The sequence below is a fragment of the Trachemys scripta genome, chromosome 6 (assembly GCF_013100865.1).
Source record: "Trachemys scripta elegans isolate TJP31775 chromosome 6, CAS_Tse_1.0, whole genome shotgun sequence".
NCBI classification, from domain to species: domain Eukaryota; kingdom Metazoa; phylum Chordata; order Testudines; family Emydidae; genus Trachemys; species Trachemys scripta.
In genome coordinates, this window is record NC_048303.1 from 118752231 (window position 1) to 118776167 (window position 23937).

The window sequence follows — 23937 nt, forward strand, 5'->3', positions numbered from 1 at the left end:
AACTAGTCACTACTACGCTCAGGGAAAACTAGACTATGGTTATCAGGATAATAAAAGCGGGGATACCAGCTTCACTTTTAAATGATTAATACTACTTCCCTGTACAAAGGCCGCCATGATTTCTCCATAGATGGTCTAGTGTTTGCAGTATTTGGTACATACCTGTAGAGCAGTGGTTCCTAAACCAGGGTTTGTGAACCCTGGAGGTTCTCGGGGAAAAAATTCACTCATGGCAGACAGAGCTGTCCCTAGGAACTCCAGGCAGCACTGGGCCAGCAGCCCGGAGCCCCTGGACTTCCAAGAGCTAAGCAGATCAAAGCAACCATATCTATCACACTGAGGAGATTTAAACTTCAAAACTCTTTATAAGAAATGGAAAGGGAGGTGGATATATTTTGCTGTTTTTAAAATTAAATAGGCAGCTAGTGTTGTTTTTAAAATTATTATCAAGAACAAGTTTAAGCTTTGTTGTAACGTGTGGTGTTTGCCTGGACTGCTCAAGACCTGAATGCTTGTGTAGGAGGAACTCTGAGTTGGCTTCTTAAATCCCTTCATGCTGTTTCACATCTGATACTCCTTGATGAAACATAGGAGCCTTGTCTTATAACAGGCTTATTCAAAGCGATACAAGCTACAAAAGTGAGATCTTGGAAGAGTGTTGCGGTTTTCATAATGTAATAAAAATACTGTCATGATAAATAATAATTAATAATAAATAGCGTGTAATAAGCATGTCATAAAAACTTCCAAGATCACTGCTTTTATTATTTATACTCGGGTAAAGGACAAAATCCCTGGAAATGTTCATTTTTAGGAGGGGGGCCGCAAGACTTGACATTTTAGTGAAAGGGGTTCACAGGTTAACGTTTGGGAACCACTGCTGTAGAGAAATACTACCCGAAGAAAGCAAAATATTTTCAGTTGAGCCTCAAGCACTGAAATCTCTTTCAGTATTGTGCCTTCTATTGCACAAACCACCAATAGATATGGCGTAATCAATGGGACTTTACTCAACCTTAATCTCTGCTTCACCTTTGCCACTGAACTTCCCCTCCCATTCATTTACAGGCATTTCTATGGTGCTCATCACCATAGTATCGAGTGTCTATTTACATTTCAACATAAGTGACTAAAAGCAACCCTTCCATAATGTTCATATCAGTCAGTGACAAACATATGGAGCTAACCTCACGTGCTGAATCACATCTTGGTCAGGTATTCTTATATTCTAGAACCTACACCAGAAGTAAGCAGTGACCAGCAAAATAATTCAGTTGTATGGAAGAGAATCCCTATATTCTTAATATATATTTAAAGGCTTTCCAAACATTGGACATAAGTTTCCATTAAATAGTCTCTATAGCAATCTCACTACCATTTGCCTTACTCTTCAAATCAACTTTTGTAATTTGTTCAGTATGACTGCCTACAGACAGCGTACATGCAAAAGGAAGAAGGTGATGTATACTGCTTTCCCTATGAACAGCTCTCAAAAAGTTATGTAGTAAGTATCCACAACTTAAATCACAGAATTATTTCCACAGAGCATCTCCAGGAAAAATGCAAATGATTGAAGCCAAGAAATCTCCCGATTCTAGCACATAAATCACTTTTCATATCTGAAGACAAAATAATGAGATGGATTGAAAAATCAGGCAAAGTAGGTCACAGCGAAACCTGTAAAAAGCTTCACTTGCTTTCTGATGTTTGATGCATAGGTGACATAAAATCACAGACAGCAATAGAACAGATGGTGATGTATCTTCAGCACTACTAGCAACCTTGCTAACACCTCCAGCTCTGAGTGCCAGCATCAAGGGGCTGGCGTTAAACTCCTTTGAATACTCTGGTTATTGTAGTGCCTGACCCACAGTTCTTTTAATCTTTTCCAAATCTTATTTCCTGCAAGGCTGAGATTAAAAAAAAAAAACTCTCTCCCCCTTTACTGACCTGGACACCTCTCCTTTCTCTCTTTCTTCCCCCCTCTGACACATGATGGCATCAGATCTTGCTCTTTGATTTGGTCAGAGAAAGCAGTTGAGTCACCGTCACCACACGGCAAGTCGGAGCCTAGCGGTGCCCAGGCCTCTGACCAAGAGACAACCTGCCCCCCCAGCTGGTCTCCCCTCAAGCGCTTCGCACCCTGCGTCTCAAAGATTCCCCGCGGGCGTGTGCAGAACTGGTGCCACCTTCAGCTCCCGCAGACCGGGCGGCTGAATGCCCGCTGTACTGCCCAAAACCAGGGTCACAGCCCTGCCAAGCCTCGAGCTTGGGGACCGCTTGCCTGTCTGCCCCGAGACCCAGCACGTCCCACGGCAACCCCAGTGCCCCATGCCCGGCGGCGCTCTCACCTTCTCCGGCTTGGCGGAAGGGACGCTGCTCTCCGGCGGCTCCGGACACTTGCCCACCTTCTTGCCGGCGCCGCCGGGCGGGCTCCAGGTGATGGCCGGGGCGGCGGCGCCCTTGCAGCCCCCCGCGCCCTCGCAGCCGCTGTCGATCTTGATGAGCCGGTGCTTGGGGGAGAGGTAGCGGCCGTCGGGCGGGGTGGGCGGCCGGCGCTCGCTCTGGCTGCGGAAGAGGTGCGGCGAGCCGGCGGCCGAGGGGGGCTTGGCGGCCGGCTCCTCGGGCGCGCAGGGCTCCGGGCGGCACAGGGCGCGCAGCTTGCGCAGGGACGAGCCGGGCCCGCTGTAGGGGTCCTCGAAGTCGCGCTCCTTCTGGGCGCGGTAGGCGCGCAGCAGCTCGCCGGGGTCGTCGCACAGGTGGCGGGGCGCCAGGCGGGGCGAGGTGTGGCGGTGCGCGGCCAGCAGCTCGGCCCCGGGGCGCCGGTCCCGGTAGTCGGGCCGCGGCGGCTGCGGGGGACTCTTGGCCTTGTTGTTGCCCAGGCTGAAGTACTTGGTCAGCCACTTGGCCATGGTCCGGCGCTAGGGCGCAGCGCCCATGGGGAGGGCGCACGGGGGGCCGGGCCGGGGCGCTGCCCGGCGCTCAGGGGCGCTGCCCACCGCCGCGCCCGGCCCGCGGCAGCCCCTGCCCCGCCATGGGGCCGCCCGGCCGCGGGCTCCGACCGCCTCCTGCCCCGCGCACAACTTTCCCGGTGCCGGGGGCTCCCCGCAGGCACCGCCGCGCTGCGCCCCGCGCCGCTTCTCCCGGCACCCGCTGCGGGCTCCGGGCAGCGAGCGAGCGTCCTGCTCCGCTCCGGCTCCGGCTGCTGCCCCGCTGCCAGCCACCCCACGCCCCCAACCCGAGCCCGGCTCTGCTGCGCCGCGCTCCCCGCCCGGCCTGACCTCAGCACGCACCGGGGAGGCGGGGACGCGGCTGTTCCGAGACTCCCCCGCCCCCGGCAAGGGGGCCCCTGCCTATCCCGGGCCGGGGGAGGGGCCGGCCCAGGTGCCGGGGAGGCGGGGAACTTGCTCCGTGCCCCGGCTCGGCTCGGGGCCCGGGGACTAGCTGCGCCTCCTGCCCTAGCCGCTCAGCCTCCCCCGGGCTCCGCTCGCCGAGGCTGGGCGCTCCGGTGGAGGGATGGGTCCCGTCCCGGTGCTTCCCACTGGGGAACCGCTGTCACTGCTCTGATCTAGCCCGCACGCCGCGCACCTAGCCGAGCCCCTGGACAATGCGCCCGGCTGCCGCAGGGAGGGCTGGCTGGCTCCCGGCTTCAACACGTGTCCCAGCCGCTCCGACACGCACCACTGAAAGCGTGTCCGGCTTACACGTATCGGCGCTTTCAGTACAATTCGGGTGGGTCTGTAGGGCTAAGGTCACCCAGGCGCCAGGAGACCCACTTTCCTACACTCCACGGACCCTCCCGGGCCTTTCCTCCCAGTGAGTGTGCGGAAAAGGACCCGAGGGATCCGCTCCGGGCAGTGCCGCGGGGAGCTTTTTATTTATGGAGCTGTGATTGTGCCAGACTGCGCTAAATGTGAAGGCAGACACAGACCTGCCCCCATGCACTCGCAGGCCAAACTCGGACACAAGCAAACAATTTGGGCACGAAACATGGGCTGGTGAAGCAGAATGGTTTGTTCCTAGATCATCTGCCCCGCCGGGTTTTATTTCCGGGTTTTTTAGGGGTGCGAAGAATTGATAGATTAACACTGGGGTAAACACGCCCAAGCGCTGAGGAAGAGGAATTGTTTCGGGGCTCCCAGGGTGGAGGAATGGGATGAAAACCAGGAAAACTGAGATGGGGACAGTGAGATCTATGGACTAGATCTCCCGAGGGAAACAGTAGAAGCCACATTACGTTGGGACGTTTAAAGCAAGAGTGGGAAAGGTTCTTCAAAGTGTGCTGCGGTGTGAAATCTTGCCGAGGACGGATGAGCCTCTTCCGTCCCTCTAGCAGCCTGTGATTGTATTACTCTGACACTGACACATGTCGCTTCAGCCATGCGGTGTTCAGCCTGGCCACTGGGCGGGAGTAGACGGCACGTTTGGTTCTGCAGGCCCTGTACTGGCTGACCCAGTTCCTACTGTTCCTTTCAGGTCCTGTAAGAATTGTACTGATTGTAGATTTGTTTTAAAATGAGAGTCTGTCTTTGGGAGGCATATTTCTAGGGATGTCTTTTAACTGGGCCCCGCGCAGTCTGCTGCTTTTTAAAGATCCATCCTCACCAAGAAATGGCAGACAGACAATGTCAACAGAATGTGTTCGCAACACCCTCTTGGGGCGGAGCGGGATTTGGAAACAGTCCCTAAAATCTTTAAGGTCATTGTAGGAGAGGCAACCTCACAGGCCGAAAAGGCCTGTCCCATGGAGGGCTTTGACTATGGGAGAGCCACCTTGAACCGATTACGGTAGGGAGCCAGTGCAGAGCACGGGGTGATGTGTTCGTGGTGACCTGTGTTGCTAAGCAGACAGGATATTGTGTTTTGTATCAGTTGAAGTTTTCCCAGGGCATGTGGCTTCATTTATAGATAACAACCGCAATAACTCAAGACGCGGAGGGGGGATTGGTGTGAATCTGTATGGTTGCAGCCGTGCCTGTGAGGAGGGTGAGCAGTCTTTGGTCTCTGGCAGTTAGAACTGGGCGGGTTTGGCTGTCGTTGCTGTTTGGGGCCCCAGCAGCACTGAGAAGCCCAAAAGGTCCCCGTGGTTTCTGAGAGGAGAGGCCCTCACTAGAATCATAGAATCTCAGGGTTGGAAGGAACCTCAGGAGGTCATCTAGTCCAACCCCCTGCTCAAAGCAGGACCAATCCCCAACTAAATCATCCCAGCCAGGGCTTTGTCAAGCCTGACCTTAAAAACCTCTAAGAGAAGGTTGTGGTTATATAGGAGGCCTGTTCTTCAGCGTGCAGCCTGCCAATCTCACCTCAGTCTTACCGGCAGTTCTTCAGTCTATATAGACTATATAGATCTATATCACACCCTCGCTGAATAGAGGAGAGGAGTGAGCTCAGTAGGACTGCAGAGGTGGGAGACGCAGAGGTGGAGAGACAATAGCCTATAGTGACTCTCTCAGTTTGATCTCAGAGGAAGGACATGAAGAGTTTGTGGTGTTTTTGTTCACCCCTGCAGCAGGTTGGTTAGGATTATCTGGCAATGAAGGAATCAACACCCTCCCTTCCATTGAGGACCAAGAGCACTCCCAGTCCACATCTGTGGGTCCCTTAGGAAGAGCTCTCCGATGAATCAGGGAAGACTAGACTTGATGTGTGAAGCAAAGCCCTGTTGAAATCAATGACAAAATGCCTATTAACTTCAGTGGGGCCGGGATTTCACCCCAAAACTGATATTTCTAATGTTAAAAAAAGCAGACTTAACCCTCCCTCTCCCCCAACTTTTGGGCATTCTTTCCATTCTATAGACCAGGGGTAGGCAACCTATGGCATGCATGCCAAAGGCGGCACGCGAGCTGATTTTCAGTGGCACTCACACTGCCCGGGTCCTTGCCACCGGTCTGGGGGGGGAGGGGCTCTGCATTTTAATTTAATTTTAAATTTCTTAAACATTTTAAAAACCTTGTTTACTTTACATACAACGACACGCGAAACCTTAAATTAGAGTGAATAAATGAAGACTCGGCACACCACTTCTGGAAGGTTGCCGACCCCTGCTATAGACACACAAACAACACAGTCCATCTTTTTTGTCTCCCCTCTGCAGGTCACCTTTTCTATGAGAAAACGCTTCTATTCAGATCAGTTAAAACAAGGGCGGCAACCTTTCAGAAGTGGTGTGCCGAGTCTTCATTTATTCACTCTGATTTAAGGTTTCGCATGCCAGTAATTTTGTATGAAGTCTGTTGCCTGTACGGATAAACTTGGCCTGGCTTTTGGCCACACCTTTTCTCTGGAAATTCATGGATAGGACGTGGCAGGAAAGGTGTTTTTTGTTTTGTTTTTTTTACGGTTGTGCAACTGGCATAAGCTGAACCCTTCTTTATGTTGCAATGACCTCATAAGAGCACAGCCTCTCCCTTGTGACCATAGGGTTCAATTATCATTCCTTCCCAAGACAACTTCCTCTGGTGTTCCTTCATCGCTTGTCATCTAGGTAGCCCGAAGTGGAATGCTTGCATTTCTGGTTTGAGCGACTGCGGCCAGGTTATATCCATCCTGGAGTCTCTGCATCATCTGCCAAATATCGATCAAGATTCTGCCCCCTGATGCCTTCCAGCAGCCCCCACTGTCTCCAGTCTCAAGATAACCTTCCGAGGAACATGGCAATTGCCAAAGTGGATCAGCCCCGAGGTCCATCTCGTCCAGGATCCTGTCTCAAGAATGGTCAGGGCCAGATGATTTAAAGGAAGGTGCAAGGCTCCCAGCGCCAGCAGCAGCTATGAGATAACCTTCTCCCAGGGAGAGTCTTCTCACCCACATAGCCAGAGGTTTGTTTATGCCCTAGAACAGGAGAGTTTAGCTTCTTCCAAAGCCCTGGGGATTTCACTGTTCTAATAGCTCCCCTGTTCAGCCTTGGCTCCAGTCTGTTCCTTCTCAGAACCTGCCCCATTCTCAGCCTTCCACAGCTACATTGGCTTGTTGCCAGCTGGGGGAGGCGAGGCAGAGAGTGGGGGACTACATTTTGTGCCCACAGGCCTGTGACCTGAGTAACAGGGTTGCCATGAGTTTCACGGGAGATGCTGGAGACTTGGCAGCCTTGATCCAGCCAGCATATCACAGCTGGTAGCATTAGAGGTGTTTCAAAGATTCATTTAATCCACACAGTTAGTAATTTCAAGGGTCAATGCTTTGGCTGTAGCTAAAGCTTGGTGGTCGATGGAGGGGCGGGGGGAAACCATTTGGGTTTTTTTATACAACCCTAGGAAAAAATCCTTGACTCTTGTGAATGCACAGTGGCAGAAGTAATGATTCTTTAAAAACGAGTTGGGAAATAGTGAACAATCTTCTCCTCCTATAACGCAACGACCTGAAAAGCAAGGTCTCTCCGCACCTCCTGCAGCAGTCAGTCATATTAGGACAGGGTTTGCAACTTGTTAAAACTTAGATAATACATGATGCAAAAATATTTGATCTGCACTAAGGACAGATAGCTGGCAGATGATGTGTTTCTTAACACACTTGACTACTTGGGTTGTGCTGACTAAGAGTATGCACAAGCAATTATATCATTAAATTTAATTAAATAAAGTTACATAGCAACTTATTTTGAGTGTGTGGGACATGGTTTCCTCTTGTAGTTCTGGTTTGCATGCTTAATAAGTCTTGCAATAAATTTTCATGGCATTTATAATTAAGATAATAAGGAAAAGAGTAGATGGTATTCCATGGAGACAGTGCTATGGATTGATAGTCAGCCAGGGATGCTGCCATTTCCAAACCTGGAGTTGGTCTATTGTATCAGACTGGGGGCTGGGAGGAGGACAGTCCTGTTGGTTAATATGGCCCTGGGCAGGCTGAGCAAAGGATCATATAAATTGTGCACAAGAATTGCCATAGACAAATGTTCTACCTTTTCTGACTCCCTTCTCTAAGAGTGGCTAACGCCAGATCCTTCAGAAGGAGGTGTATAATATCCAAATGCACTTAATTTCATCCTGTGGTGCCATATGAAATCATTTTCTGATCCCAGGTAGTCACCAGTTTGTGGCACGAAGGACAGTCTGTTTTCTGTGTGTGACTGCAGGTGTTAGCGCTAGCAGTGCGAATCACTAAGCACCCAGGTGGCATCCCATAGCAGTGAGTTCACTCAGCTAATTGTACTTTGTGTAAAAAAAAAAAAAAAAAAGTCATTTCTGGTATCCATTTGGCATCCTTCTTCTCTGTTCTCCTGTTCTGGCGAAAGGTGCACAGGTGTCTTTACACTCTGCTTTGTATGTAAACCTCTTTCTCCTCTCACATCTGCCGCTGCCCTGCCATCGAGTGCTGCTAGTCAGTTTTGCCACCTTTCTGAGTCGTCTATCGTTGTTATATTGGCGTGAACATCGAGGATCAGATTTCTAAAGGTATTTAGGTGCCTGAAGGGGCAGCCTGGCACCCGGTAGGATTTTCAAGGCACCTAATTCTCACTGAAGTCAGGAGGAGTTCGGAGCCTAGGCGCTTTTGGAACGTTCACTTGATGCCAGTCTTAACCTTCAGGTGTCTAAATACCTTGTAAAAAACAAGCCCCAGGTGCCCAAACAGGGCCCAGCCTTGGCTGTACCCAAGCCAGGGCAGTGTGCCACTGCCTTGCCCCAAGAGCAGACCAGAAGGCAGAACGACTCTGAGTCATGCTCTGCCTCTGGGGTTTCCACTGCTCTGTGTGGGCACACGCCTGATAAAGCAGACTCCCCCCCATCACATTGGCACTGCTAGGCTCCCCCACTCCCAACCCGTCCTGCACCTAATGGCACAAGTGGGGGACAGAGCTCCCCCATGGAGGCTGCTCTCCTCCCTGCACTGCTACCCACAATCTGGAGAGGGGGTGCCAGGCAGTAAGGTACAACGTACACCTCCTACTTCCTTGCGCTGTTCTGCAAACCGGGACGTCCTCTGCCCCAGAATGCTCTGCTGGCCAATCATCAAACACGCCAGTCCCCGAGCTGGACCTGGGGCTCTGCCTTCTCCTAGCCAGTTACAGGATGTGGAATGGTGTTATAACATTGTCCAATTCTCTGTCCTTTTCTTAACGCAGCTCTGTTCCTTATTCACCTAGCCCCTTGTTTGGGGGGTTGACTGCACTTCACATTAAGCAGATTCCTTCGCTGAGCTGCCCACACTGCTGTCAAGATCTTTTCCTGGGAAGTTACTATTCATTCTAAACCCTCTGGCATTGATCTAGTACAAATTGTCTTTCCTTGATATATTATTTTGGATGTGTGACTTTCTTTTTTCAGTGTCGCCTGCTTACCTAGTTTTCTTAGATCCTCTGGAGAGATCCTCAAAATCTTCCCTAGTTTTAACTAGCCTAAATAATTTTCTGCCATCAGCATATTTTGCTGTCTCTCTATTCATCCTGTCTTCCAGGTAATTATTACTGAACATCAGCAATCCTAGTACTGATCCCACAGGCATCTCATTATAAACCTCTTTCCCAGCTCAGAGTTGGCCATTTAGTCCTTCCCTTTGCTTCCAATCTCTTAACCAGTTTTAATCCCTCATAGGACTTCAACTCCCACTCCTTAGTTACCTCATTTCCTTAATAGCCTCTTGTGAGGAACTTTATCAAAAGCCTTTTGAAAGTCTAAATAAATTATATCCACGGGTTATTTTTATCGACTGCTTTAACTCTTGCAAAGAATTCTAACCGTCAGAGAACCATGGTTTGCCCTTAGATTTATCCTGATCATCGGCTTCATGCTAGGTGCTCTATAAACATTTACATTCTATTATATTATTTGATGCTTTCCATCTCAAAGTGTAACTTAAAACCCAGCTGTTTAGTGGAAGAGCCGTGACTGAATCACCAAGGGTGCGTCTATACTCCAATTAAACACCCGCGGCTGGCCCGTGCCGGCTGCCTCTGGCTCATGGGACTCTGGCTAGAAGCAGTTGAACCGCAATGTAGATGTTCGACCTCAGACTGCAGCCCAAGCCCAGATGTCTGCACTGCAGCTAAACAGCCGCTTACCCCAAGCCTCGAGAACCCGAATCGGATGCTGGCTTGTGCCAGCTGGTCTCTAATTGCAGTGTAGACATAGCCTAAGGGTCTCCTGCATCGTCTGTGGAGTCTGAGTGCATGTGTCTACACGGCAATGTAAGCCCAGGGATAGTAGAACTCAGTTGACCTTGGGTTTGTTAATCTAGGGCTTGAGTGTCTACACTTATTTGTAAACCCAGGTTAGGAATTGTTGAACACTGGCTTCCGACCTGCGACTCTAGCAGGTTGAAACTACACTGCATTATATGGGCCCAAGTCAAGCTACCCATATCCCAGACTTCCTAGCGCCCTCTCAAAACGTGGCTGCTCTAGACCCCTGTTTGTGGTGCAGTGTGGGAAAAGTTGGCTGTCCGCCAAACTTCATTGTCCAGAGGACAAAGAAAGTTGGCCCGTGGGATACTTTTGGCGGATTCCCAGAGCACAAGTCTGATGGGGCTGTGTCTACACTACAAAGCAACAGGGCTTGAATCCTGTGTGCCAGCTTGACTCAGGCTTGGACCCTCCACCCCTGTGGGGTCCTGTGTCTGAGTCCTAAGGTAGCGTGATTTGTGTGTAGACAGAAGGGGGCATAGGCTTGATCGTGAGTTTGAACCCTTGGCTTACATTGCAATGTAGACATACCCAGTGATAACTGATCTCACATCACCACTAGCCAAACAGTGTGATGCCAAGGGAGCTAAAAACAAAAGAAATATGTTTAGAATAATGTACTGAGAGCCCCTCTCTCCTGCACTCCAGGGAGCATGCTGCACACATCTACAGGGTTAATGTCTTCCAAAACTTTGCAGGTCACCTTTAAAGAGAACTCTGGTTTATGTCACGTTTGGGGGAGTTTATACAGAAAATATTTTCATTTGACAGACTAATTCCTTTGACAGGTCATTATTCTTGGGTGCTTTGCATTTTAGTGCACCGGGAGTTTATTCTTTTAATGGGATTTTCTCTGTAGTAAAAAATACATGTAGCAATACTGTAATAAATCCCACTCATAGATAAGTTCATGGAGGATAGGTCCATCAATGGCTATTAGCCAAGATGGTCAGGGATGTAACCCCATGGTCTGGGTGTCCCTAGCTCTGAGTGCCAGATGCTGGGAATGGGAGACAGGGGATGGATCACTCGATAATTGCCTGTTCTGTTTATTCCCTCTGAAGCATCTGGCATTGGCCCCTGTCGGAAGATAGGATACTGGGCTAGATGGACCTTTAGTCGGGCGCAGTATAGCGGTTCTTACGCCAGGGTGTCACTGAGTACTGTGCTATCCCAGTCCCTCCTCTATAGCTGGTAGCATGCTCTGGATATGGCAAACTTGGAGACAAGTGCTAGCTGCTGCCGACTAGTTCCGGGGGGCAGTCATTGATACTCTGAGCGAAGGAGGACTCTTTACTAGGGCAGACAGAAAATGAGAGTATTGGTACCCTGATGCCATTGCAATAGTTGATCAATCTTGTACTTCCTAACTCTTCCCCGCGGGAATCAAGATGAGCAAAGGAATTTCACCTCCTGGGGCCTCTCAGGCCCATTCCTGTACTGGAGGGCAAGGGAGCACTGATCTGTAGGGCCCTCTGACCAGAGAGCCGCGTCCCACTGCAGTGGTGATAGGGGGGTTACTCTGCATTTTCCTTGCGTCCTCCAGCTACAGCAGTTGTTTCATTCCCCTGCTTGCAGGCTGCTCCCCCCTGCTCCTGCCGCCGCTGCTGCTGTGAGAGAATTGCAGCCACGTGCCGTATTTCTGGGGATCGTATTGTGTTCAATTTATGGATGTTCTGTGGATTGTTACGGCCTACGGATGGGGTTCTGCTCCGTGGTTCCTCCAGGAATTGCAAACAGTGGGGTGCGCTTACGGCCATCCCTGGGCCTGTAAAACCCCTCCAGAGAAGTACCGCCCCGGGGCTGCCTCACATAGACTGGTTCAGGCAAGTACCGGAGTTCCTAGGAGACAAAGAAAGGGCTTTGAGTATAGAAGGCTGAGCTTAACCTGACAGAGGGGCCTTCTTTTTCATTCAACAGATAGACATGAGCTTTGGTCCAAGGGCAGACCTCCACCCCCGGGGGAGGCTTGGAAGGACTTGTATCTGCTGTGTGGAGAATGGGTGGCTTCCGGGGCGGTTAGTATGCATGTAGATCTTTTTATTGTTTGGTGTGTTTTCCATAAATCGGCATACTCGGCTTTGAAAGGGCTGTTTGGTTTCTGGAAAATCAGTGCCAGCATTGTCCCTGGAGAGAAAGCAAAGCACAGGGGCTGGCCGCGAGTCAGGCCTGCTTGGGATACTCACAGTGGATTGCAGGGGAGCTGTAGCGTGGCTAGAAGCCTGAGCGGGCATTCCCGGAGCAGACCCTGGAGGGGGGCTACAGGGACAGTTACCCTGGGACTGTCATAGCTGCTGTCCCTCTGCCTGCCTGTTTCCCGGCTTCTCCATCAGTCTCCTGGTCCCAGCTCCCAAGTCTGCCTTCTGCCCGGCCTTCCTCTCCCAGCCAGCTCCCAGGCTGCGGCTCCTGCTCACTGGTCTCCGTCTCACCCTCTCCTCAACCCATCAAAGGCCTGGGGCTGCCTCCAGCCCCAGCATCTCCCCTGATCTTTACCTGTGACAATTCCTTGGCGAGTGCAGAATCGGTACCTTGGCCTTGCCTCATGGAAGTCACCTACAGCTGCTGCTGCTCCTCCGAGCTCCTCTCTCCCACGGGGCTGAGACTGGGCCCACCACTGTCCCCATTGCCAACCGGTCTGCAGGGCTATTGTCACGGGCACAGCACCAGAGGGGTTACTGCCCCTGGGAATGACTAGCGCCCTTCTTCCCTGGAGCCCCGCCCTTCTTCCCTGGAGCCCCGCCCTTCTGAAGACTCAGTGGCTTTTGGAGAGCCCCGGGCCTGTGTCGGGTGGTGGGGAGAGAAGTGTGGGAGCAGGGAGGGGCAGTGCGGTTGTTCTGCTCATTCCCACATTCTCCAGGAGAACTCTTAGCAAGTAGGGAATGAAGAGGGGGTTGGCCCTGGGCAGTTTTCTAGCTAGACTCAACCCTAGGCCCCCAGGAGAACAACATCGATATGATTTATTTTCATATTAAAGTGTGCTCAGCCCGAGGACACATACCAATGTTATGATTATAGAAGGACTCCGCTCTAGTCCCTCCGTATCCCCTACAAACTTTGCCCCCACCCACCTGCTTGTCTTCCTCAACTCTCTCCCACCCCTCCAGAAAAAAAAAAGAGGCAGAGAGGGGAAAAAACCTGAAATTTTCCATTGACTCCAGATAAGGTGGAGAAAAGGAGGGAAGTGAATTCTACATCCCAGGACCCTGCACTGAGAAAACCCTGGCCAGAGCCCCACCACCGTGAAATGATGGGAGCAGCAGGGAAAAGTGTTAGCTAGGACACCTTGGGGTACGTCCACTGCCGTGGTATCACGCGAGGGGGGGCAACCCAAGGGAAGCAGTACCCTAATCACGCAATTTGTCATCATTTGCATGGCATTACATTCATTCTTGGCGACAGGTGTTACTAATGGAAATGGATTATTTTATTTCTCTGTAATTTATATTCATTATTACACCAGTCCAATCTCGGCTCTGTCAGAAAATATATCATTTTATGAAGTTGGTGAATTTGCATATTCCTGCGTTCGGTTTAATGAATAGCACTGGCTCGTGACCTCTGGTTTCTGCTGCTTGCAGCTAGTATAGAATTAATAGCCAGAGCTGGGTGACATTTTGTCAGCCCCTGAAGGAGAGGAGAAGGGTGTCTGCATTGTTGGTGTAAAGCCAGGCTGTCAAACCTATGGCCCACCGGCCAGCCCCAGCCCTTGGAGTAGTTTCATCCAGCTAACAGACTTCGCATAAATATCTAGGCTTGTCTACATGACCCCGCAGGCTGCACTGTGGGGGTGTGATTTGTACAGCGGACCAGCATGTTGGACTCTAACTCCCCCATGTAGACCCTGCTGGAGTGCTTTGAAGTATTCCGTGTCAAACAGGACTAGATCAACGCGCACTAAGAACAGTCAGTGCACACCAGCAGGATCCACACAGGTGAGTTAGAGAGCAGCATGCTGATGAGCTCTCCAGATCACAGCCCTGCAGGCCGGATTCCAGTGCAACAATCCAGCAAAACCTCAGGTGCAGGTGTAGAACCGCTTGGCCCTGTTCACGAGGCGCTGGAGTGGCAAGGTCGGGTGGAAGCTGGCCCGGGTCCGGGTGAGGAGAAAGGGCACTGAAGAGTGCTAAGAGAAGCTAGGTACTGAGGAACGACGGTAGCGGTCACTAAAATCCAAAGTAAGTGAGTGCAATTACCAGCGTGGTTTAGCTTTAGTTATTTCTATTTTAAGAACTTTTGCTGAACGTGGTGGCCCGGGTCAAATGGCCGGGTATTGGCTCAGGACCGCCCGATGAAACGACTTTGACACCCCTGCTCAAAAGCACCAAAGGTGAGTAATTCAGCCGGTGAATGAGAGCACCAAACGGCTCCAGCAGAAGAACCAGGCCAGGAATCCTGATAGGTCACTCAAGAAGCTGATCCAGCTAAAGAAAGCAAGACAGTGTGCTGCTTCTGCTCAGTGCCAGGGCAAAGCAAAGCACAAGAACAGAGCTGGGGATCTTGACACATGCCTGGGAATTTCCCCGGACTGCAGCTCATGGGGGCAGGGGGAGAGCCAGCACTGACAGGGAGATTCAATATAATTGACAATGATAATGGAGGAGAGAACAGGTGATCGTCTCTGGAGCCATATTACAAGGTGGTCATAACAACAACCCCGGCTACTATATTACAGATGGGGAAACTGAGGCACAGATCGGGGCAATGACTTGCCCAGGGTCACCCAGCAGGCCAAGAGCAAGGCCAGGAGTCCCAGTCCAAGACCATACTGCCTCCTTGAATAAGTGTTTACACATATAGAAAGGTTAAAAGAAGTACAAGCGAGAATGCAGAGCCTTGAATGAATGAAACGAGGCAAATACATTGATTACGCGACTGTCGGAGAGATTCAACTTCTAAAAATCTGTCCATAAGGTTAAATGAAATGGAAAGAAGCCTGGACAATGAGGAAGTCAAGAAGCTTTGTAACGACAGCAACTGTAGCAACAAGAGCAGGGGAGGGATATGTGGAAAACCTGTGCGGATAGAGTCAAATGCACTGCTGGTGTAACTCCATTGAACTCAATGATCCAACTTCCGTTGAAGTCAATGGGATTACACCAGGGACAAGAAATCTCTCCTACAGGGTTTGGTACAATTGCGGCTGAAGTGAAGGAGAATCTGTCCATTGACTGGGATCAGGCCCGTGCCAATCAGATGAGTTAGTGTTTGCAGGAGCGGGGCCCAATACTGTCCAGGGGAGGAAAACTATTCAGAGCCTGATGTTCAGTGCACAGACATGCTGGGAAGCAGTAATGCAGGAAGCGGCTTTGGGGAGACAGAGAGCAGCGATCTAGACATGAGTTTGCAATGCTGTCTTCCTAGGCAGACTGAGCTGTGCTATTGTGGTTGTTCTTTGGTGCAAACACCAACGGCGTACTGTGGTCAGTTCTCATGCACCGTGCTGACAACTCATGCGATGTTTGGGTTGAAAGCTGGCTCCATTGAAGTCAATGAGGTTTTGCAAGTGTTGCTTGGGGATGGGGAGTGGGTGGCATTATGACTGGACATGTCTTCCAGGGGAGCTCTGGAGTTGTGGTAGGAGCTGGGCTGAAAATCAGGGGGCTCTGTTCCCTTGTGAGTCCCAGCTTCTGTCTCCGGACTGATGTGAACGGCTGCTCCAGCATGGGTGGGTCGGGGAAGAGCTGGAGAAGTAAGTGGCAGAAAGCAGTGGTGAGTAACCAGGGCAGGGGGGTACCCGGACAGGGAGGGGGGACCCTCAAGTTAATCGTGTTTCCTGCTGCTCATCTCTTGGGATGGGACAGGAATCTCTGCCTGTGCTTGGGCACGATCTGACCGATGTCTGGTCACCCTGCCGATGGCAGAAGGGGGAAGTGAAAACTCCACGAACCCCCAACACACTGGGGTAGCACGCCTGGCAGGTCTCATCTGTCGCTATGGCATACATCTCGTCCGGGACAGTCAGCAAAATAGCATCAGTTAGAATCTGAACCTAGACCTCATGAATACCGCGGAGGAGAGGAGCCGTGCTCCAGTCTGTCTTCACCTGGAAATGAAGCTTGTCAGATACGATTCACTGTGTCGGAGTAGGAAGCTGGTGAACCCAGCCTAAAAGAGGCCTGTCCAGGTGCTAGCACCCCCCCGCCTCAGCACTTCCCCTCCTCCCTGCTTTAGCAATGGACCCTTGCAGCACGGTGGAATATAAACATGGCCCTTTCTGGCTCAGGTGCTCTGCTCTGGGCGGGTGTGTTCAGGGCCGTCTCTGCTGAGGTCAGTGTCTGCAATAACGCTGTCCTGCACCGCTGGCCTCCTGCGAGCCTTGCCCAGCGCAGAGAGGGGGCGGGGCTCTGTTTCTCCCAGATGAGCTGAGTGGAGACAATGGAATTGCATAGGTGTGATTGAGAGCATCATTTGAAGCTAACGGGGCTGTAGCTGAGGCTGATTTGAAGGGCAGACTTTTAATGCCTGGGGATAATATACAAGAAGGAAGAAACGCAGCTCAACTCTCGCAGTCCCGGAAGCATTTGCAGGGCAGGCAGTTAGCAAAACTCCCATTAATTTCAGTGGGGCCAGAATTTCACCCACCGTGATTTTACATGTAAATTGAGCAGAATTGATAGAGCCACACATGAAGGATGCCCATGATGCCATTTTTACCGTCATTCTCCAGAGCAGGGCCAGAAAAATGGATTCTTTTAAAAATAACATGTCATTTAAAACGATTGGGTCTTTCTCTTCCCTTTCCCCACCTGGTCTGATCCTTAGAGCACGCTCCCTCCCTCCCACAGTCAAGTGCTCTCTTCATTACAATTGGTACACTGTCAACATTTTGGGTGGGAGGGAGGCTGTGACTTGTATTGTGTTTCACTACATTTCCCAGGCCTGGGAGTTTGCTCAGAGGCTGGGCTGGGAAGAGAAGGGGCCAGAGACCTAGATCACTTGCACAGTCTTGGGTTTGTTCATTCACTGAGTCTCCTTTATGAACACCACTAAAGATTCAGTACCCTCCTTTTTCCCCTGTGAGATTTGTTAAAAGTGTGTCAACAAAGCATTAATATCGCTCACAGCTGCAAACAGAAAAGGGCTAATAAATGATCTGAAGCCTCCAGAGTTTGCAACGAAACAGAACGCACACCCCATCAATACAGACTTCCAGCCATTATAGCCTCGTCTTTCTTTGAGACAACAATTTGATTTTCTTTGTGGCTTGCATGCAGATGTAGCCCTGGGAAACAGAAAGGCTCACGTCTGAATAGGAAGATGAAGTGTGACGTTAGCCAGGTGCAAAACAAGATGCTGAATGAGCCATTTTAAAAATATAGCCCCCCAAAAAGAGACTGCCGCAGACCCCCACAGCTCATCCATAAAACATTGGCTCGCTACTGTACGTTGTTTTCCAGCTTAGCATTTCCATAGGCGCAGGGTAGCTGTGATGTATTCATCTTTTTGAAAAACACATATTTAAAAGAATTCCCTGCCACGGGAAGCATGCTAGAGCAAGATATTGCCCTCTGTGAAACCCTGCGATTAAATCTCTGGAAATAAGAAACAAAATGTCTGGCTTAATTACTGGGGATAGTGAGTCTTAGCTGAAGGGAGGGAAATCTAGGTAGGCCCTTTTTACAGAAGGGGAGGGCTCCAGCCCCGCAGAGGGGCCGTCTGGACTACAATGACATTCTTTGGCCTTTGCTATGCAAGAGGTGAGACAAGATAATCATAAGGGTCCCGTCTGGCCCTGCAATCTGTGAATGAAATGGGGCTATGTGTGGGTGTATGGGTCTGCTTGTGCAAAGCAGCTCGCAGGATTGGTTCAAATCCCATTGAAGTAAATGGGATCTGTCTATTGGGTTTCATACTAGGTCTAGGATCTGGGCCTAGCTCAGGGGAAATTTTGAACCTCAATTTTTGCCTTTATCATTGGCACCAGCTCAATCCATGGGCCCTTCAGGATGCACCGCCTCAATCCATGGGACTCTCGGGCTGCCCTGAGGTGGCTCAGCAGGAGGGGAGATCCTGGTGTCTCGTGTGAGATGTAGGCCAGTCAGGTAGCCTGACCTAAGAGAGGAGAATGGAGAGGGTGAGGGCAGTACAAGGTACTAGAACTACAACTGCCATGATGCACCGTGGTAGCATTTCTGAATCAAAAGTTTTCACCTGAAAATGTTCCGTTTTTCACGGTTAAATTGCAAATTTCCACAGAAAATGTGGATGAAAATGTTTTGTTTTGTTTGTTGTTGTGGAGATTCTCCACTGGACCCTTCTCTCCATTTTCTGACCACCCGGGTCGGGAGATCTGAGCTCCGGACGCCACCCCTTTCAGGACAAAGCTCAAGCAGATGATTTAATGAAGCCAGGGCCTACACCCTTCAACATTTTAAAGCCCATCAGGGACCTGTTAAAGTCACGAGCAGCCCATGTAAGGAATGCAGAGTAAGTGTAATATGAGCACAGTGGTTCAAAGCACTGAGCAAAGGGGCCATCGCATTCTGAACAAGATGCTAGCAATAAAGAATTCTTGCTGAAAGGCCCTGCTAGGATAGAAGTGCAATAAATAACCTTCATGGTCTGAAGGACATGTGCTGCTGTCGTGAGGGTGTCAGAAGACACATAAAGACACAGCCAGAAAAATATTGTACAACAAAAAATAACCCCTGGCCCTTTTCACCCCCCAAGTGATAGGTGGCTTTCCATGGAAGAAAGCATAGTCACAAATGATTAGAGCTTATTGAAAATTTGGAATTTCTGTCCCAAGGGAAATTCCAATACTTTGACATCTTTTTTACCTAAAATTGGGAGGAAAAGTTGAAATATTTTTCCAGAACCGAAAGTTCCATTCGGAAACATTGAAACACTTAATTTTAACTCAGTTCAGAATTGAACTCTCTCTCTCTGCGCTCTGACTTCCATGATGCACTGTGGCAGTTCAGCCAGAGGAGATACCATGGTGCTTCATGGGAGTTGTAGTCCAGCCATGGACCCCAGCCCAGGGAGGAGAATGCTTGCATTGATTTTGCAGAAACGGCATTTTTGTTGAAAAATCATTTGGATGGAAAATTCCCAAAATACAAACGACACCACGGTTCTGAACCGGACTCCCTCCCTCTGATCACGTCCCCTACAGCCTAGCCTGTAAGTGAGCACACAGAGCAACGGGAGTCTCCTCTTATCAGTGGACTGCCATGAGATTTCTGTTCTGCTGTGCCCAAAGTTCGTCCAGCTGGCCATGGCATTCCACATTCTTCCAGGTCCAAGACCAAACTTGCAGGATCACAGTCCAGGAGGTATAATTGTAAAAGCATTAAAATGAAATCTCTGAGGCGTCTGACAACAATAAAGGAATGAAAAAACCATTCCTCTTGTTCTCATCCTATTTCCAAGCTTTTATGGAACAAACAGCCTGGTTAATGAGGAAACACGCCTCATTTAATGAGTATCACTTTACATTATTACAGAGTTTGGGATTCAGAACATCAGGAACGACTCCCAGATTTGCTAGTGAGCTAGGAAAACATTTAACATTAACCAACTGCAAACTCAGACTGAGAACGACTAATTACCCTTTCCACTGGAGGACAAAGAAGAAAAGATCAGGTCCTTTAGATAAGGACCATTAGAATAGTCAAATTACTCATTACACTTTTCAAGAAAAACTGTCAAAGGAATTATCTCTGGTATTAGCATCACATCGCTAATGGAAGAGGGATGCGTAGACTTGGTAGTCCGGCACATTTTCTTAATGAACTGTTCAACAAAACTGGAGTAATTAGAGCATACTCATATTAAGCTCTTCAAGCTAGGAAATGTTCGGCTTACCTCAAGTTCTTACGTAAGGCCTAGTGTACACCAGAAAAGCTTCAACAGTAACATCAACATAGCTATGCTGACATACCCTCTACCTTGTACAGGCAAAAAAGTTATTTTGCTGGTGTAGCTTGTGCCAGTTCCCTGAATATAATAAACTATATTGGCCAAAGTTTTTTTCATTCTTTCTTTCTTTTCTTTTTTTCCCCTCCTGGTATAACGACATCTACATTAGGGCTTTTGCCGTATAAAAATGTAATTAAAAATCCCACCTCTAGCAGACATTGTTAGACCAACAAAAGTTTCTAGTGTAGACCTGGTTTTAGTAAAATCCACAGGGAACTGACTGACTGGGCACCCTCAGAGATCAGGAGATCAAGACACTGGTTTGTATTCATTCCTTCTCAAGGAGGTTTGACGTTGAGATTGGTTTACAGGACAGCTAGGTGCTAGATACAGGTCCTTCACTTTGACTCCAGCAATCATCCTATGGGATTTCTCCAAGGGCATCTTAAGAACAGAAGAACAGCCACACTGGGTCAGACCAAAGGTCCATCCAGCCCAGTATCCTGTCTGCTGACAGTGGCCAATGCCAGGTGCTTCAGAGGGAATGAATAGAACAGAGCAATTATGGAGTGATCTATCCCTTATTGTCCAGTCCCACCTTCAGGCAGTCAGAGGTTTAGGGACACCCAGAGCATGAGTTTGCATCCCTGACCACCTTGGCTAATAGCTCTCAATGGACCTGTCCTCCATGAACTTATCTTATTCTTTTTTGAACCCAGTAACAATTATACTTTTGGCCTTCTCAATATCCCCGGCAAGGAGTTGCACAGGTTGACTGTGCATTGTGTGAAGAAATACTTCCTTTTGTTTGGTTTAAACCTGCTGCCTATTCATTTCATGGGGTGACCCCTGGCATTGCCTGACCTTTGAGTGCTTGATGTTGCCACCTTCATGTTCTTTAAAGTCATTGTTTGGATGTAACATTCATTATAGATGGACCACGTTCAATGTTAAATGCTTTCTTTACACTGACTGACTGTACCTCAAAACTGCCCAGTATGCCTGTGTGAAAAATCAGCTGTATTTTAATTAAGACACACACCCATATAGCATCTCAGTGTCAGGTCTCATCCGGGTCCTTACCTCTCCACATACAAGTGGTGGATTAAACAGATATGAATGTTGGAGCCTATTACTAAGAATAAAGGTCTTTAGACTTCAGTGGAAAAGCGAATTTAGGCCAGGCTTACACGCACTAGACTTTTGCTGGTATCGTTTTTTTCCTGACATTTCTAGGCTGGCTAAAACCCTACTGTGTGGTCTAAGGGGTAGTGCACAGGCCGGGGACTCAGGGGGTCTGGCTTGTGGTCCTGGCTTTGCTACTGGGTGACCTTGGGCAACTCACGTCCCCTCCCTGTGCCTCGGTTTCCCCATTTGTAAATTGGGGGTCATGATACTGACCTCCTTTGTAAAGCGTGAGCTCTGCTGACGGAAAGTGCCAGATAAGAGTTGGGTGTCACCAATATTCTTGGGGGGGACAGAGCAGCAGAAAACGTGCTGCTCGGAGTCTTTCAGAGGGTTGGGAAGAGCTGCTGCTGCTTCTCCTAGATTGCCCAGCGAGCTCCCAGCCCCTGGTGGTTTGTAGGGAGAGGGTGTAGCAGACGGCGGATGCTCCTCATGGCCTCCACGGGGAAATACCTGTGGGAATTAAGGGCCTTGTTTTCAGACCTGGAGTCCATGGGGGCTGAGGGTGCTCAGCATCAGAGAACCAGGCCCAAATTCGGCCCCTAGCAGCACTGAATCCCCTCGGTGTGAAGGTGATTGCCTCAAGTCTCCAATGAGAATAAGCCCGCCCTGCCCTGCCCTGCCCCGCTCAATCTGTCTGCAGCATCCGAGAGCCGCTGTGCTCACCCTCTTTGGCAGCTCTCTGAGCCTTCCACTGGTGGCGTTTTCCCAGCTGACTTTACCCCCACACGGGGGACACGATCTATCCTCCAGCTCCAACATAACGAGACTGGTCTGTTTTAAAGTGGCAGCTCTCTGGGGCAGGGGCTGCCCTTTTCAGTCTGCGTTTGTACAGCGCCTAGCACAGCGGAGCCCTGCTCCATGAATGCAGCTCCTCGGCACTGCCACAATAAAATAAATCCTGCAAATAGAGAAAGAGGCGCTTGCAAGTGGGCACTGTCCCATCTGCAAAGAGTGAGTGTGTCCAACCACAGGGTTTATGTCTTTCAGAGCTGAAATCATTTGACTGCCTTGTCCATTTAGAACAACGGAAATTAAACAAAACCAGATTTCGTCTTTTTTTTAATCCCTTACAAATCACAGTTTCATTCCAGCTCCCCAGCCAGCAGATGGGCCTGCAACTGTTTCCCACAAGCACCGTGAAAGCTGCAACCGTGTTAGTTTCACAGCAACACCTCCTGATTACGAATGCTGGTGTCCCTGCATAGCTAACTGGAATCTAATTGAAAACCTCCTACGATGGCGTTGGAGCTTGGAGATGAATCATGGTTAGTTACGTATTTCCAGCCAAGACACGTTTCGGTTTGTTGTGACCTGAGAAAACTGGTTATTTCCAAGGTAAAAGCTGCTATTTAATTTTGCTGTATACCATGTCGTGCAGCATGCATAGAAAACTTTCCTCCAACGCGCTCCCTACTAAACAGCGCTCCCTACTAAACCTGTCTGCACAGGTTAGCTCACTGTAGAAAGCAGTTCTGGGGGACGAGCACTGGAGCCAGGAACTGGTGCCTTCAAGGAATCCTGCCTCTACCCTTAACTAGGGTGACCAGACAGCAAGTGTGAAAAATCAGGACGGGGGTGGGGGGGTAACAGGCACCTATATAAGAAAAAGCCCCCAAAATAGGGACTGTCCCTATAAAATCGGGACTTCCGGTCACCCGACCCTTAACACAATGCAGGCAGGTGTTCTCCGGCATGGGAATGCTACAGAGCAGGCCGGTTCTTCACAGTGCTGCCCCTTTCCGAACTGCATTGCCTCCGTCTTTGTGGGCTCAGCTCTAGCCAGTTGTTCTTCATCCGGGTGCTGCTCTCTGCCGGGCACTGAGCCAGCGGGGAGGTGGTGCTGTTTGTGTTTGAGGGAAAGGGGCTGCTGTTATCTGCGTGCGGCTGGCGTGTCAGCCCAGGTCTTCTCACCAGCTTCCTACAGACGGGTGAACAACACTGGGGAGAGGACGGAGTCTTGTGGGCTGCGTAGCCGGAGAAGCAGTTACTCAGAGGGTCTTTCCGTTCACCTCTGCAGCTCCTGGGAGGCATCTGCCGCTCGGGTTTCCTTCTCTGTTCCTCTCCCAGTGGAGAAATTGAATCCAGGCTTTTAAAGCTCCGTGTTTGTGAAGTGTCCTGTGCAGCGAAGGCAAGTGGAAGGAGTGTGCCCTGCTCCGGGAATGGGCACGGGCCTGGTCTGCGGCGGCTCGGACACCTGCAGGGGTTCACCAGAGAGAGATCTGTGTGCTGCACCCAGCCGCTTCACCCCTGGGGAAGACCCTGGATTTGGTGGCAGCTATCCTGGCTCTGAGCATGAGGCAAACCCAGGTCCAAGTCAGGGCTGAGACCTTGAACTTCCTGCGGTGTGCTGGGGGGTGGGGGAGCATTGTTCGCAGAAGCCAGGTCTGATGTGCTTGCAGTCATAGGCCGAGGAGTCAGGGATGGGGGGCACCAGGCCATTGCCCAACCACTTTAACTAGCGACCGTGCGCATCACAGCTGGGAGCGTGTCATGGCTGGTGCCCGGGTCCCGCTCTGCGTGCGCACATTGCAGTGTACCGGCTGCTGGGCTCCTCTCAGTGCCGGGGACTGGCCAGGAAGTGGGACAGACCCATCAGCCGAGGGCAAGGCTGGCCAGCAGGGAGGGGTGAGGGACGGAGTGCGGTGAGGAGGCACCTGGGATGAGTTGTAGGGGGGTCCCGCCAGAGCTGAGTCTCCTGGGAGGAGGCGGACATAGGGGCCCATGGTTCAGGTTGCTGGTGTGTGGGGGCACCTGAGAGGGGACGA

At 50.3% G+C, this 23937-nt stretch overlaps 1 protein-coding gene across 1 annotated transcript in view; it reads right to left on the bottom strand.

The window, feature by feature from the left end:
• The window catches only part of SHB (SH2 domain containing adaptor protein B), a 140941-nt gene extending 137961 nt beyond the window's left edge, over positions 1 to 2980 (bottom strand). Inside the window, exon 1 of the mRNA XM_034774138.1 lies at positions 2352 to 2980. Coding sequence (XP_034630029.1) covers positions 2352 to 2912 — 561 coding nt within the window. The 5' untranslated portion in view covers positions 2913 to 2980. The remainder of the gene's footprint in view (positions 1 to 2351) is intronic.
• Between the last annotated feature and the right edge of the window lie 20957 nt (positions 2981 to 23937).